The sequence below is a fragment of the Rhipicephalus microplus genome, chromosome X (assembly GCF_043290135.1).
Source record: "Rhipicephalus microplus isolate Deutch F79 chromosome X, USDA_Rmic, whole genome shotgun sequence".
Classification (NCBI taxonomy): Eukaryota; Metazoa; Arthropoda; class Arachnida; order Ixodida; family Ixodidae; genus Rhipicephalus; species Rhipicephalus microplus.
Window position 1 is genome coordinate 121,506,449 of NC_134710.1, and position 16,823 is coordinate 121,523,271.

The 16,823-nt window shown below is 49.0% G+C and overlaps 1 protein-coding gene across 6 annotated transcripts in view; it reads right to left on the reverse strand.

Annotated features, from left to right (window-relative positions):
* LOC119176380 (puratrophin-1) overlaps positions 1 to 16,823 on the reverse strand; it is a 540,416-nt gene that overhangs the window by 107,097 nt on the left and 416,496 nt on the right. For all 6 annotated transcript variants that reach the window (XM_075877541.1, XM_075877540.1, XM_075877537.1 and 3 more), the window contains one exon: positions 15,245 to 15,383. In XM_075877541.1, coding sequence (XP_075733656.1) covers positions 15,245 to 15,383 — 139 coding nt within the window. The remainder of the gene's footprint in view (positions 1 to 15,244; positions 15,384 to 16,823) is intronic.

Genomic DNA, 16,823 nt, shown 5'->3' on the forward strand with positions numbered 1-16,823 from the left:
GGCGAGCGGCGTCGATCGGGGGCTGCGCGGAGTGTGCTTTGCCCGAAACCTCCACGTAAGTGCTCGGGCACACGCCTCCCGAAAGGAAGCCGCACGCCGCCTTAAAAAGGCACGTCGCCTCGAGCAATCGCTGCTGCGCGCGCATTGGTGGCCGCGGCTGCACGAGGGATTATGCACGTACAGATATGGCCGAAATGAAATTGAGGTTAAGCACCCCTCCGTCCTTTCTTCGTGTACTTTATGCCTCTCCTTCGAAGCGCCAGGGTCCCAGTTATGGAAGGGGTGGCACCGGTGCCGTACCGACAGAGACCGCTGATAGAGCTGTTACGTGAGTGTACATACACTACCGGAAAGGCCGTTCTTATACGACTTGGTTCTCCACGTCCTACATTCACGTTAGGGGGCTGTGGTCGCACGCACGGTGGCTGCTGTAACAACTTCGACCTATTAAAAACGATGACCCGCCTTGAAATAAGAAGCATACTTTGAGCGTAAAGCCAAGACGTTCGTGGCAGCCGTCGGCGGGAGGGTTTCAGCTAGTCCACTTGTTTTCCCTTGCTTGTGTTTCCTTTGCCGCGTGCACTTAAGCGGCGATCGCCGGCGATAAAAGCCAGTATATAGGACAGCGCACCAGCTCTCGGTGTAAACACTGCAATTTCCAGCGCGGCAGGGGAGCCCCCCCCCTTATGCCCGGCGCGCTCTGTCACACACACATAAGAAGGCACGCTTCTGATATTGATCGCGAAACGGCTTCGCAGCGGAACCGAACATTGTTTGCGCACAAATGGAAACCCCCCTCAATCTCAGCACCAGTTTCGAAAGCGAAGTCCGGCAAGTGCAGGTCGCCGAATGTTTGTTTTTCAGTATTTTTTGCAGCTCACAGGGAGGATAAACATCACAACGCGCAGTAAATATCCTTTTTTTTAATCAACCTTTTCCCACAACTTTTACCTCTACTGTGAGCGAAGGCATCCCTCTCACCTCCTCATTGCGCACGCCTCTAGTTTTGCCTAACATTAGAGGAAAAAGCGAGATTCTTGCTCTGTATCGCTCATCACATCCAACTCATCCAAACGTGGAAATTTTTCGTATACCATGCACAACACTTCCACGGGGAAGCAACAACGGAAAGGGTCACATTGCCGCACTACTCTGTATTTCCTCACGGCCCCTTCCAACAACAAACAGCGCAACATAAAGCCGAACACTTGACAACACGCTGTGCTCTTCTCGTGAATGCGGCTGTCTGCATGCATGCAATGTCAATTTCTATTGCCATCTCCTTTGAAACCATGCGGAGCCAAATAGTTACCCAGCTTGCTTGAGCTAATCAGATATAAAATGCATATGTCGTAGTTTAGCTTGCTACATACCTGTAATATCATCCTATATTTATCGATAAAGCTTCTATCTTTATAATGCGCAATTATTTATTCCTACGCGACTCCGGCTCCATAGATTTCCGCCCTTCAAAATAAATTTTCTCCGGCTTTTCCCTTAGCTTTCCAGTGCTTCAGCATTATAGATACGTAAGTAAACATAGTCAGGGTTACTGGGCAAGCGCCCATTCAAGTGAAAGCGCCGGTTTGGTGCGTGGAACATTGAGCTTTAAATGCATCAAAGCTACGATTTATTTCCGTGATCCAAGTCCTCAATTTATTACCTAGAAGGTCACGCTATCACCAAGTGCACGCGTGCACAATAGGCGAGGGTTTAGCAATTAGAGCATTACATTCCATTGACCGAAGAGCGTTCGAACTGCTCAGGAGGTGGATACCAGGGAAAGGCGTCTCTCTGACGAGGCACGTTAACGTCGTGCCCCTGTTGCCTGTTGCTCGCGTGATCCACTAAGAGCACGATGTCGCACGCGTATATCAGCCCTGGTACACTCCGTTGAACCCTTACCCCCTTCACTATAGGATATAAACAAAAACCCTATTCAAGTTCTTTTCAGTCATCTTTTTATACCTTTAGCATTGTCCCAAACACGCGTTCAAGAAAGCACGCACCTCCGATTTCTAATATCTACATGAAAACCAGGCCCCGTTCGGACGCGACAGAAGCCGGCGCAACGAAGAAACGAGCATCAAAAGACACCGCGCGCGCGCCTTCTCTCCCCCTCGAAAGCGCCGCACCGACCAACCTCCTCGGATATAACACCCAGGGAGCTTCAGCAACATCTCGAAGGGGCGTGATGCTGCAGAGTTGCGTCACCATACCAAAGAGGTCTCGCCTTCTCCACAGCCTTGGCTGTGCGGCGTCCCGACAAAACGCCCCGAATTTCGGGAACTCAGCGACGAGGGCATATAAGCAAGCAGCAGAGGGAGTCGAGGGAGATGAGAGTTTTCCGCCAGAATGCGAAGGCTTGTCTTACAAGCAAGAGATGAGAGTTGAGGCTTGTCTTACAAGCAAGAGATGAGGGCGCCAGAAATTTCGACCACCTGGGGTTCTTTAACGTGCACCCAAATCTGAGCACACGGGCCTACAACATTTCCGCCTTCATCGGAAATACAGCCGCCGCCACCGGGATTCGATCCCGCGACCTGCCAGTCAGCAGCCGAGTACCTTAGCCAATAGACCACCGCGGCGGGGCCAATCAAAGTTCTAAACTTATTCGAGCTTTACTTGGCGTTTGTCGAACAGAATATACGGAAGGTTAAGCTGCACGTGCTTTTTCAGAATTAACAAACACTGCGGCGTGATTTCTAAAAGAGTCATCCTACGAGACATTCAAGTCTAGTAGGATGACTCGTTTAGATATACACACCGAGGAACATGGCATTCTCGGGGAACATGGCGTCTGAAACGTACTTTGCCACCATTTATGGACGCCGCTAACTTCAAGAAACATTCATGTCTCTCGAGATGCCAATTTTTTATTGCAGGCAGACACATACGCGTCTTTTTTTCTGTTGTTTTTACTGTCCCCCTGAATGCTCGAGGCTGCTCCTATGCAGAGTCAGCCGACAAGCTGCGGGGGATATTCGAGGGTGTGCTGGTTCTCCTTGATTGGCTGACGAAGCCTGCAGCTTACACAGAGCTGCGAGAAGCTGCCGAATGGATCGCAGAAAGTTGCACTTTGCTTCTGGGACCCAGCCTATTTATTAGCTGCATTGGGTATCATCTAAAATTGCGGCCGTTTGAGACAACGCTCCAGTGGTGCTGACGTCAGTAATGCACTACACAAGTAACAAGTTCTCCACCCCCTTTACAATGCATGCGTCAATTTATGCGCGTGTGTATGAGCGCGCTGTTCTGTGTGAACGTGACAACAGTGAACGCTGGAGTCTAGCAGGAGCACGAGTTCACAGCCGACGAAAGGGCATGTCTTCAGTGTCTCCGCTAATGCTGAACACGTGTATCGTCACATCTGTTAGTGTTGGCCCTTCCTAATTTTTCTTGAGCGGGGATGTTACATTGCGTGCCACGCTCCCCCCCCCCCCCCCCCAAAAAAAAAAAAAGAGTGATGAACATCTACTGTCCACTAGCCATCCTCTTACCATGCTCGGTCTGTGCCAGAGGGACGCGCCGCCCAGCACAGCTCGTGGCCAGCACGCGAAGAGGAAACACGCGACGGTTTCCGTGCGCGCCATTAGGGGCGTGAGTCGAGCTATGCTGCAAGGTGGGCAAGTTGGGCACCGCACTTGTTCTCCGTAATAGAATGGCCCCATTGTGAGGCGCGGGAACAGGCGTGTCTCCGCCCTTTTCGGGCAAAAGCGCGCGAACGAGACCATCCCAGAGCGGCCCAGAGCAAAGCGAAGCAACGTCACTTTACCGCACCACGGAGAAAGAAAAGGTCGTTTGCGAACCGGGCAGCCCGTCTTGTTGCTTTGTGCGACCGCCCGTCGCAGCAGCACCTTGGCGTCCAGTGGCGAGGGCCCCGATGAGAGGGACATCTGAAGACACAAACCTAGCTTCCCAAATGACAAACGAGACAGCTGAACGTGTGTTTTTTTTTCGCTTCTTTTTTTTTCAGTGTGCTTTGTTTTGCTTCACCGTCGAGCGGTAGCGAAAGTGAAAGGGGTCGTTGACACTCCGTCACGGCGCGGCTGACGCCTCGCTTCGGCCCGGGCCGCCATCCTGCGAGGTGGCCCCGCCGCCGAAGTGCGGACGGCGGCGCCTAATTGAGGCCCCATAGCAGGATGGCGATCGCCGGCGCTCTGTGGAAGCGCGCGTGATACGAACAAGTCTAGCTCCCTTCCATTCTTGTTCATCTCATGAGGAACCCTTCGGGCGTCCTTGATACAAGAAGACGACGGGTAGCTGCGAACTAACTATCCAGTACACTCTTTAGAATGTTCAAAATAGTAATAAACAAAACGAACAAATAAAACAGTGCCCTAACGTTATCGAGAGTTAGCTCGCGACAATCGATTGGCTACTGATAGGTATTTCTAAGCGGGAAAAAAATCAGCGTCCCTTTAGACTGCTTCCATGCCAGTGTGACTGTGCACCCGGCACCACGCCCCTGTCACAATGAGATGTAGATTAACTAACCTGAGTACTGAGCAGGATTTGATAAAAGACCGCAGTGCATCCGTCCCACTATTTTTCAGGCGATTTAAGGAGCCAAAATGAATAACCCCGAAGAAGCTCACGCATTTAACGATGATGCTGTTAATCACGAAGGAACGAAGGTGCAGCGCTTCTGAAGGCAGCAGTGAATTTATAATGCAGAAACGATCATAAGCCTTCGTTTTATTTTTTACGGGTAGTCGTGAATTCCACCGAAGAAAGCCTACGCAACTATATCAACTGCGGCGCTGCTTTAAGGCTTCAGTCGGTTCACTGGAAAAACCCTATAAAATTATTATGCACACACTAGCAATGTCCAGCGCATTCCGTTTACCTCCACTGTTTTCCTTAACTCCTTCTTAGAGAACAGTGCAAAAACTCGTCGACTGAGTTCAGCAAGGGCCCTTCAACACTGCAGGTCGATGCTCTACAAATGGCGAAGAACTTACAGCCCTTTGTGCCTTCTTTTCCTGGGATCTGCCCTCGCGAACAGCAAAATGTAGGCAGGAGTGTTAGTAATGTGCTCGGTGGAAAACATCAAGTGCTTCGGAGGGTCTATTTTTCCGCCGTCTTCTACTGTATGTTCAGGTTACGTCAGACGTCGTTTGCGTGACGCGGCGCCGAGCCTGCACTCCCATTTATCTCTTTTTTCTTTCTTTCTTTCTTTCTTTCTTTCTTTCTTTCTTTCTTTCTTTCTTTCTTTCTTTCTTTCTTTCTTTCTTTCTTTCTTTCTTTCTTCCTTTCTTTCTTTCTTTCTTTCTTCCTTTCTTTCTTTCCTTTCTCTCTTTCTTTCTTTCTTTCTTTCCTTCTCTCTCTCTTTCTTTCTTTCGTTGCCTTACTTGTTCTTCCTTCAAGCTGGTGCCGACAAACCAGAAGCATGCTGCCTCCCAGTGCACTTAGCACAACCACACAAAGTGAATGGGCGTTGTCACGCTATAGCAGATGTAGCATCCCGTATACTGGGCTTGCTTGACGCTTTCACAAAGAAAAAAAAAATTCGAAAGCAAAAATAACGTGGCGTCGCAGCAGCCTGTAAGTGTCGTGCTGTTGAAAACGAAACGCACGCAAAAGAAAAGCAACGAGCACGACCAGTCCCACTTCAGAGTCTATAGTCGCCCCATTCCGAAGAGCCGGATCTGTCAAAACCGCGATTCGCGATCACTGAAGCGAGCGCCGAAAGAACACTTCGAAGTCCTCGTCGCCACTGACAGCCGCGCATCGGGCACCCAGGGGTCCGCCATTGTCGAGTGAACGAAACGAAGATGCCCTCTCGATCGCTGCATAGCCTGCCGTTTCTTGGCACACGCTGCCAGTGCGAAAGCAGTACAGACTCCACGATACCCATCCAGTCCGGTGATCTGACCGGCACGAATATCCGAGGTAAAACATTTCGCTGTAATCGAACTCGAGTACTCTTTAAACATAATGCAAAATTAAAAAAAAAACAAGCAACAGGCTTCACGAATATTTATATAGCCAGAAAAGGGCTCCGGTGGTGTAAGTTGTGTATCGGTGTTTTTGTTGCAATTTTTGCACAAAAAAAGTTCGTAGTATGGACTTCCAGTAAGCCAAAATCGACGTCTGCTACGCATATACGTCTGCGCAGTCATTTTGACGTTCTTGCAATTGGCTTAAGTAATCATAAACATATTAGGGTACTACTCGTTTCATTTCCAATGTATGCTTTGCGGAAAGTGTTGCAAATGTCTCGGTAGAATCTCACAACTGCGAATTTTCAGGGTTAAGCTTTTCAAGGCGCTTGCCAGAAACCACCCGATGCAATAATCGTCATTTCTTCCCAATCTGGTGCTTGCGGCATCTACTACGATAGTGCAGAATAATGCAACTGCAGTTCATACTGCGTTCATGCGCCACCACCTCGAGCGGCAGCACGGAATCAAAAGCGCCCCCTTAAAAAGCGTGCACCTTTTGGCCTCCGAAGCAGTACCTGGCAGCTGCAAACTTATTAGGACGAAACACACCAACTGTAGACTATTATGATTAACTATAATCGAAGCCAGTAGATAATGAAGCCAAGGCAGGCATCGGGGACGGTAATCGTTTGTGCTGACCTGCGCAGGTGACGGGATCGAATCCCGGTCGCGGAGGTCGCACTTTCGATGGAAGCGAAAATGGTCGAGGCTCGTGTACGCATTTGCGTGCACGTTCTTTAATCCGAGGAGGTCGAAATTTCCGGAGCACTCAACGACGGCGTATGTCATAATCACATCGTGGTTTGACCAAGTTAAACCCAATCAATTATTACTAGTCGAACTGTTTTAAGTGTATTTTGAGAACTGCGATGAAATGTCGAGGAAATAAAGAGGACGAAAGTACAACTTGCCGCCAGCAGGCACGAACGTGCAACACTGGGTTTTATTAAGGTTGTGCCAAACAAAGCAACGGGCCCTCCAAAATTCCCTTCCTTCATTAATCCACAGTGGAGGTCTCATTCGGGCAAAGTTCACGCCTTCAAATAATATGCGGAGGCTTATGTTAGCTGTCCATTCATTAAAGGGCCCCTCACCAGCCTCTAACGATACAAACAAACAAACAAACAAACAAACAAACAAACAAACAAACAAACAAACAAACAACAACAAAACAAGTGAATTCTCTCCTGGCGTTCCTCGTCTTTCTGGTGCACGCACTTCGTGACGCCCGAACAATGATTCCCGGAGTGCCTGTATATATAGCACTTACTCTCGATTGGTCCGTATACGCGGAATGTCAGATGTGAATTGTCTCCTGCGCGTTGCCCATCCATTCTTCCTTGTCTCGCATGAATATCGTGCACGATCAACCAATCACACTTCACTTTGGGTGCTGCACAAGCGGCGATAATAGTGTGTAGCCGAGAAGCGCGAAATCCGGATAGGCTGCGGCGCTTAGCGCTGACATTGCGCTTTCAAGAAATGAGTGACGATAAGGAGATATCGCTCGTATGAGGGGTAGCGGAACACGATGAGGACACTACTCCATCGCCTTTGAGCGCGGGGTGGTTGGGGGGCCCTTTTAACGTTCTCATGCTACGTGACTGACGCCATCTAGCAAAAGGAACAGATGTGACTAAATTTCCCAGGCTTGCGTTCACATAAATGCCCGATAAGAGGACGACGACACGACCACCGCTGTAGCTTCGGGCGCGTTATCTGAAGGTCACGGGAACGGTCCCCGCTGGGGGCAACATGTCTTTTCGTCCACTGCGCTTTCTTCATGCCTATATGACAATTATAACGCACTAAAAAAAAGAGTGCAGTTAAAGTCCCCTGTATCTTCCTGGGCCTCATTAACGGTTGGTTTTTATTAAGGTTGTGTCAAACGAATGTAACCAGCCCTCCGAAGCTCCTGTCCTTCATTATGCTTAATATGGTATCTTAAACGTCTAGTAATCGCCTCAGGGAGACAGTGAGTGAGTGAGTGTGCGTGTGCGGGCGTTACATTTCTTAAATTATGTAATTATGCAATATGTGCGCTTCCATCGCCCTCTGAAAAAGTGAAGTGTGGCGGTAAATACTAAAACGGTCTGCTTCCTTTCATGCCAACTGTTTTAATATCCGAGAGCTTTATCTGTACATAACAGCACGGCAACGCTGATGGCCTCATATCCATGCGATGAGAAAGAGGTCATGCATGTTTAATGCATAAACCATAGCTCAAAGCTATGAAAGTCAATCAAAAACCTACCAGAAAGAGCGGAAGTCGAAGGGCATAACTTACCCGGTGTCATCGACTTCCGGTTAGCTCAGGGTGGAGCAGAGCGCGGTTTCCACTGAAGGAACGGCCGCATAAAAGGGTGGAGTAATGCACCACCCTTCGAAGAAAACAATAATTAACGACGTGTCACTATATGTTGCTTGAAGTGCCGGATATTCCCAGAAACTATAGTGCTTCCTGTTCATCCTGTTCCATCTTGTGGCGTAAGCGTTCAAACGATGACACGGCGGCTGTTACGTTTCGAGGACCATATACGGACATTTAGCGTAGCTGACGGTGATAGGGCCATTCACAGCGCCACAACGTCCGTCTAATCTAAGAAACGGTGCACTATACCCACCTGAGCCAAATAGCAAGCGCCAATAAGGATCAGCGTTCTGTTCCCGATGACGACGGGGGTCGTTAAGCGATGGTATGCACGATACAGTCTGACCGTTCACCCGTCCACAACTTTGCACAATGGGGCTGGCCGCTAGACGGTGCAACGCTGGGGGCTATGGTACCACCCTCAGTAAAGAGTGAAGCGCAAATATGCACTGTGTGCCGAGTCGTGCCTGGTTGCCGAAACGTATTGAAGAAGAGCAACGGCGGAGAAAATTCTGAACAGGGTGGTATGCATAGTAGGGCGGCTAGTTAGTGAAAAGCTGTTCCCAAGAGTAAAATAATATGACTAGGTGCATCTCTTCAATAAAGTACTCGAAGACGTCGACAGGGGACCGCAGCAACAGTTCCAAGCTTTTGTCACGCATCAAGAACGTTCTCGAACATGCCCTGTACACAATACTGGGTCTTGATATAACAGCCGCGACTGTCCATGTGCAACGCGCCTAGGTCGGCGCACATACTGAGCTATAACCCGCTTACGTACCGGGTGAAACGAAGAACGGGAAGAAATGGCGCTCGGACTTGTTCTCGGGGCTCCTTCATTCTAAAATACCAGATCATTAGACGCGAAAGGAGCCGAGAAAAGACAGGAGTGGCGCCGCGCAAACAGCGCCTTGGCAGGGATGCAAATGAGCGCCAAAGCTTCTTTCTGCAGCGGCAGGCACGGGCCCGTCCGGCAGATGTCTGGGCCGCCGTCCCCTGCAAACTAGTTCACCAGCCACCGCGCCAACCGCGCTCGCTTTTTTTACCGAGTGAGCCACGTGCGCTGCCATCTATCAGGCTGTCGGCGCACCAGGTCAGCCTGGGACTAGCGTCATGTGCTACTACTTGTTCGGCATTGCTAGTGACGTTAGCAAGAGAAACTGAGAAAAAGAAGAAAGAGTGATGCCAACGGTGGACTCCTCCTCATCTTTCAGCCCTGCAGGTGCTAAAGAGCTCGTTTGCCCCGAGAGTGAACACGAGACCCGCATTTTGGTAGCGATCGTTTTGTCAGACATCCGCAGCTTTCTTAATTTTGCATGTCCTTGCTTTCGCCGAGCGCGCGCGTGGACAAGGGTATTCGTTTCGCGCGCACAACTGATCATAAACTAATGAAAATGCGGGGGTCATTCTGCTTCCCGTACCGAGAGCAAAAGAGATATGTCTGCGGGAAAACGATGCAGGTCACCGGCTTGCAGACGCTTGCTTATTCTGTGGCCGCTTTTGCGAATCAAGCGACCGCGTGAAAGAATGTGTGGACTCAGTCAACGAACTAAGAGAACGTTAATGGTCTCGCTTAAGACATTTTAATTACGCGCACGTATAAAGGCCAAGAATGAACGTTAAAATCAGTCTGTAGCAGCGAAATATCAGCTTTTCGATTGAAGCGCAGTATGGCCAACTGCTACAAATCGACAGCACAGTAGCTGACCAAAAGCTCATTTAGCAGATGATGGTCACTATAGCATATAAGGTGTGTTCATGTGCAACCAAGTACAGAGCTCCGTGCCCAGGAGGAAGTCATTTGCAAAGATGCTACATTGCAATGGGACTTACTGCCCTCGTTCCTTGCTGAATTAAGGATTTTTAAGGGCACTAGCGCATTGACCGATACGATATTAGGCTTACAAGGATTACGCGCAGTGGGCATGTCTTTTTGTCACCGCCGCCTCCCAGAGAGGACGCGAACAGAAGTATTGAGTGTTGCTTCCTGTAAGCCAACCTAGCCTTGTATATAAGAGTTACCAGCAATCGCATGCTACACTAATAGCGCATTTGATTAACCGCGTCCCCAGAAAACTAAGGAACAGGATCAAGTTGATGAAGCTGAAGGTAAAGACTTGCATCTAATGCGTAGGCAAACAGGTAAAGTTAAATGAGGACGTAATTCTCCTCTAGCCAAAAACTTGTTTTAGGGGGGTCCGTCTAGGTCATATATATTGACTTAATTCTACAGCTTCATCGTGTTAAGGGTGATAGATATATGACTCGTGATAGATGTATACCCGGCACGATATATGCATCTATCACTCTGAACTTCAGTTCAGGATCATAAGGAAAACTGCTGAATATAATTAAATAGCATGCCCGTGGTGACAGTGTAATAATTTCTTCAAAACTAAAATGGAGAAACTAGAAGCATGCTTCACCACCTTCATCTAAAACGTCAGTTTATTTTACTTGCATATCAACCTGTATACCATTTTGTATGTAACCAAAAATACGGTTTACAGCGAAAAAAAAAAGAAAACTCATTTTTATGCTAGTACAGGCGCAAACGAAAAACAGGTGATTATCGCGTAATGCACTTCGTTCAAGAATGTTGACTGCGAAAACACCCCAGACGGCTGCCAGTCGGACCATTATACCGTGGTTGTGCTTCTTTCATCTCGTCAGCGGCTCCGAGGATGTGCACATGGGGCACCTAAGCGCGTAGCGGCAGATAGGAGAGATTTAGCGTTACAGATGGTACCCAACAGCCCGCCCTATAAAATGCGATAAGCACAGGGAGGGAGAGAAGCGCAGAACGGATGCGGCACCTGATCACTCTACCGGACTCGGGACGGCCCACCAGGCGCCGCTTTATCGCGTTCTCTCTGGACCTCCGCCGCTGCTGTAGAAATGAGGGCTGAGAAAGCCGTGCCTTTAAAGAAGTCGAAAGGGAAGTGTGACGAGACGAACAACGCGAGGCGATAAAGCCAGACGCAAGGGGTGCCAGCACAACGACTGTACACCGCACCGGCAGACTCATCGCTGGCAGGCGTGCCCACTTCAAAGGGGCACCGCCGCTGCGCCATGCGCGTCCTGACCGCGGGGGGGGGGGGGGGGGGTGGCGGAGAGAAGCGGAAAGGCAGTAATTAAACCGCGGGACGAGAAACGCCTGGGTTCGGAGGGAGAAAAGATAGGAAAAAAAACGGCCTCCTCATTACGGTCTTAGGCGCCCGGCGATCTGTCACCCAAAGTGCCACAACAAAAGCACCTTAGGTAAGCACGAACGAACGAAAAGTTACACGGCTGCTAAAGGAAAGCGTGGCTTGAGTCAATAGAAAAGAAGCCCCGACGTGCACTTGCGCAGCTACTAATGAAAGCGCCGTATGCAAACTGTGCCGAAACGAGAAAACTGCTCATCCGTATACAGAGGTGTAGCTAACAGCACTGCAACCATTACGAATTAAACTTGCACTTAGAGAGAGAAAAGTTGAAATATATACTGCCCTTGTTTTCGAACACCACTTCCGAGCGCGTTTAGTTTTAATTTACGAACACGAGGAAAGCAGAAAAATACCTTTATTGGACAACCACAGATAGTGACACTCAGCGCAAGTAGATTCAATATAGCTGATTGGTATGTGGGGTTTAACGTCCCGAAACCGCCACATGATTATGAGAGACGCCATAGTGGAGGGCTCCCGAAATTTCGACCACCTGGTGTTCTTTGACGTGCACCTAAATCGAGCACACGGGCCTACGACATTTTTGTCTCCATCGGATTCAGTATAATGCATTTGTGTGCAATACAACAGAAATCTACCTCATTGCAGTTATTTCTTTCAGGCAGGGATATGCACTGTAACATCTACTGCAACTGCAATATGAAAAAGAAAATCCCAAATTCAAGACGTCTTCAAAATAGCAAAACAGTACAATAGTTATTTGGAAAAGCAACAACTCTTCGAAGCAACTCTATGACTCAAAAGTTTGCTTTTAAACCACCACAGCATTAATTGTAAACACAACATTTTCATAATGCGCGTTGCGCAAAAAGCAAACAGACGTGAACTGTGATACATGACTTTGTTTCACGACAAAGACTCGGTGACAAAATGAATGTCCAGCTTACAGGACTGCAATTATCACTGTTTCAGAGCGTAAAATTCTCGGCTAAATAATTATATTTTGCGACTTTGGTCACACCGCAGTATGTACCTACGAGCCAATTTGAGCAGTCAAAAGTTTAATGCGCACTTTCCAAAGGGGAATCTGAGTAACATCTAATCAGGAGGACACCTGAATTAAAACGCCATCGTGTTCGTGCTTTTAGGTGAAATTGTAATTTATCGAGAAATTAAACGTAGATTTGTTACCCGCCACTATAGAAATAAACCTATTTCCCCTACGTATAAGGTAAACATAAGAGAAAAACTCCAAGCAAAGCCTCGTTGCAGTGAAAGCATCGCAAGGTCGAAGAATGCCCTGCCGATTGTATTTGCTTGCTTCAGTAGCGAGCGGAGTTCCAAACACATACAGTAAAAAGCCCTCGGAGCCAATCACGCCCTACGCCCTTCTATAGCCCTGCCTTGTCCATTCCTTTAACGACCTGGCCTGACAGCTGTTTGTATTCCCGCGGCGACAGGAGGCCATCCGAATTCTTTTGTGTGTACGGTGGCGGCAGCTTTTCATGTAGCGAACTGGCGTCTCGCCGTCTATGCAGTGGACAACGACGTTTGCGATGTGCACGTGCGTTCTATACGGGCGCAAACAACGGCGTCGCACACCTGTGGCGAAACATTGCGATCTCGGGAACGTACGGTTGCGTGTTAGCTCGTCGGATGCACAAAGTCGCGGATGCTGGACTCAAGACCTGGCGGCGTGGAGTTGTGGCGCACTGGGCCTCCCACCGAGAGGCGGCGAGTGTGCACACATTCTAGGGGCAGCTTGGCTGCCACACCAGAGGGCACGGCAGTTCGGGAGCGCGAAGCAACAGAGCCGCTGAGGAAGCTCCCCGAAGGCCCGACGAGACAGGAGCGGCCGCTAAAGAGCGACTGCGCCCCGCTGGGGCCGAACAACGAACGAGGTCGGGCGAGCGTTCTCTCGAGACAATGGAGAAATCGGCGCGAGCGAACGGCCACCACCCACGTGAGCTGCAATCACGTGACTCCTAGCATCCCCCCCATCGGAGTGGTCCATTAGCCCGGATTCACCGGCGAAGCGCGGCAGCCTTTTTGGGTTTTCGGCCAGGGTAGACCAACCCACGCTTCCAGCCGGGCCGGGCCCTTCAGACAATAGCCTCATCGAAGAGAAACACCACAGCGTGAGCGCGCGCGCGCTGGTGGCATAATTCGGCGGTGGTTTCGCTTACGCAACACAGCAACGTGCCGGCATGATGTCGGCAACCTCCCTCTCGGCCTCTTCCTTTCTGTTTCCAGCCCAACCTCAGACATGCCTCGCGCGCAAAAAGATAACGCTGCACAGGCCAAGCAGCCGGGACGTCCTTACGCCGGCTCTTCCACTAGCCGTCCTTTATGTCTTTCTTTGTTTTCATGATTTATTTGCTGCATTTTTTTAAACGTGGGAATTGTCAGCTTTCTTTAGTTCCGGCCTTGAATGCTTGGTTGCCATACCATGCTTCCTACGTTCTAAACTTGTCGCTCCAAGTGGCGATCTGAAACGGGCTGGGAACACGATGTATACGTCATGGACACAGATGGGCCGCTTTGTCACGAAACAGCTGACAAGGAAACACATGTGACATTGACGAATTCGCACCCGCAAGCAAGAGTAGGCAAACTTGCGAAGTTGGTACAGCCTACATTCGCAAGCGAACCTGATCGCGCCTCAGGGCACACCAGTCAGCCTACGCGATCGAACACAGGCCACGAGAAACGTAATACTAGACCGAAAAGAAAACAGACATCGCCTGCGAAGAGACACGCATCTCACCTGCTGGACGTACAAACAGGGGCCTGTGAACACCACGACAGCTATGGTCCCACACTTGTAACTACAGTCGCGACTAGCGGCATCTGATGCTGTCGCGTCAGCGCTCTTCCTGTCAGTGTCATATCACAAAACAACGGCCAGAGTAGCCAGATCCACCATCACCAGAAGACTATTGCAAACTGAGAACTGAGCGGTGGTTTCGTGCGCGCAGCGCAGTTTGGGTCCGGCTGTACTGCTCTTGAAAGATGGAGATGCGGCGAAACATTTTGGTTTCTGTAGAGCAAACATAACAAGCGTGTTCATGATGATTACGTGCAGCAGTCGATTCATTTATCGAGATCGCTTTACCTGTCTTCCACTGCACCCGCTCACATTTCGATCTGCCCTTAGTTAAGGAGTGTGCTAGCTAGTCTAAATTAACGTTGCATTCAATGACTTTTCAAAGCTATGACGCCGTCAGCCAGTCACGTGACATTCCGGAAGAGTCCTTCACCACGCAAGTTACGCTGGTGCACGTCCGGGCTATAATATGTGTCACCCGGCATGCCTCAACGCACAGCGACCCAGATGGAAGTCACGCATCACTCTCACACTGCGTCTCACGAACGCGGGCCCGAGGAACTGCCTGCCACTCGACCGAACGACAAGAGGGACGTGCTCTAATAACTGCATCAACACCGTAGCTGTAGCTGAAAGATTTCCTGCAACCGTAGCCAGTACACTGCCACACAATGCCTCGCAAGAATACCAAAGGACCCTGCAGTGTTCTTAATCTAGACTGGCGTGGCAATCACCAATTTCCCTTCCAAGATGCTCGTTATACTCGTTACACCGCTGTGAATTCCATGCAAACGAAAAAAAAAAAGAACGCAGATAATACCTGCGTTACGAGTACAGCTTCCGAGTACAACTTAAGCGTAGCTCACTCTTAATGCCCGTGGAAATAGGAAAAGCCGTGTACAAAAGTAAGGGCGCTATGCGAACTCACTTGACTAGATTCTTCTTCGAAGGTCCTCACGAGCATGCATTCTTGGAGACGTTGCAGCCTCTTGTCTGCAAGCTTGGCCAGCTTCGCCATGGCGCGTTTCAGCTCGTTGTACAGAAGACCACTCTTCTCCAAGGCATCCCTAAAGTGAAAAAAATGGTAACACATTGTGACACACTTTCTAAGTATGACGACGACAACGACGCGGTTCTGTAAAAGGGACGACAGAAAAATGTACTGCACGCGGTAAAATACTCGGAGCGCGCACATTTTCGTGCACCAATGTCGGCTTTAGCAAAAAGTCAAGTGAGTGAGGAAGAAGCTAGATAGTAAGAATTAACGCACTGATGAAAGATGTCTATTACCAGTCACTTTGAAACAGTGAGGTAACAATTAGGCCACGACAGATGCTGTAGCTGTGGACTCTGCATGTGAACGACCAGACGTAACTTGACTGAAGCAAAAGCAGGGAAAGCTAAAAACTTTTATAAATGGCTCGCAAGGTTAGTATGTAAAAAACCACGTCTAATTTTAAGTAGCGCATTTTATTTTGCAGGTTGCTTTCTTAGTTGGCTTAGTTGTACGAGAGTTCAGCTGTTCTGACTAGCTACCCTTACGAGTCATTCAATAAGACACCTTGTCTCTATAGAGTGGCGAGAAACGATAGTAACGCCGCCTATGATTGGGTAACCTCCAAAAATATTTATCTGACTACAGACATTCACAGGTCGTGCCAGATCACAACTTCAAAATTATAATCCGAAACATTACCGAAAACGTTAAAAATCTAGCACCAGGGAGTGCCAGATGAAAGCTTTCAAACATATCAAGTTCCATCTATCAGAGCTATCCAGAGCCGCTGAAACGGAGTAATATGCAGATATGTCAAGAGTTGTATAGAAAGCGTGAAAAGTGAAAATAATACATAAATGTAAAAGTGCTGTAAACGATTACACATATACTGTTCTATACGACACGACACTTGTTCAAAGCAGTGCGACTTATAGTTACTTCAATTGGCGCCTCAGTCCTGTTCCTTAAAAGTTAAATTGTTCGCTTATACTCGACGGCCACGACTGTTTCAGTTTGAATCCTGTACACAGTTACAGGGACGAAGCTCCTTATGGCGTGGCTTGAGCGTCCCCCGTTGTCGTAGTTCGTAACCTGTGGCACATACCCACATACCAGTGGCACATACCGACCCTCGGGCATATATCCGAATGTCCACATGTTACGAAAAACGTAGCACGGCGTCGTTATCACGCTCTCTATGTTAACAAAGCGCTGACAGCAGAAACGTGATAGATACCCTCGTTTAGTCGTTGGATTGTCCACTAGATGGCGGTACTTGTATATGATAAATATATTATTAAAAGAAGCGAGATGGCGGTAGTTGAAATGTTCTCTAGATGGACGGATGGACGGACGGGCAAGCAGGCGAACAGACATACATACACACGGACGAACGGACGCGCGAACGGGCGCACGTACGAAAACACAAATGATTGACGGATGCTTTACCCCACTTATCATTATTCATTCCGTGGATATGTTGATTTTTTACAGATGAAAGTGCTACCGA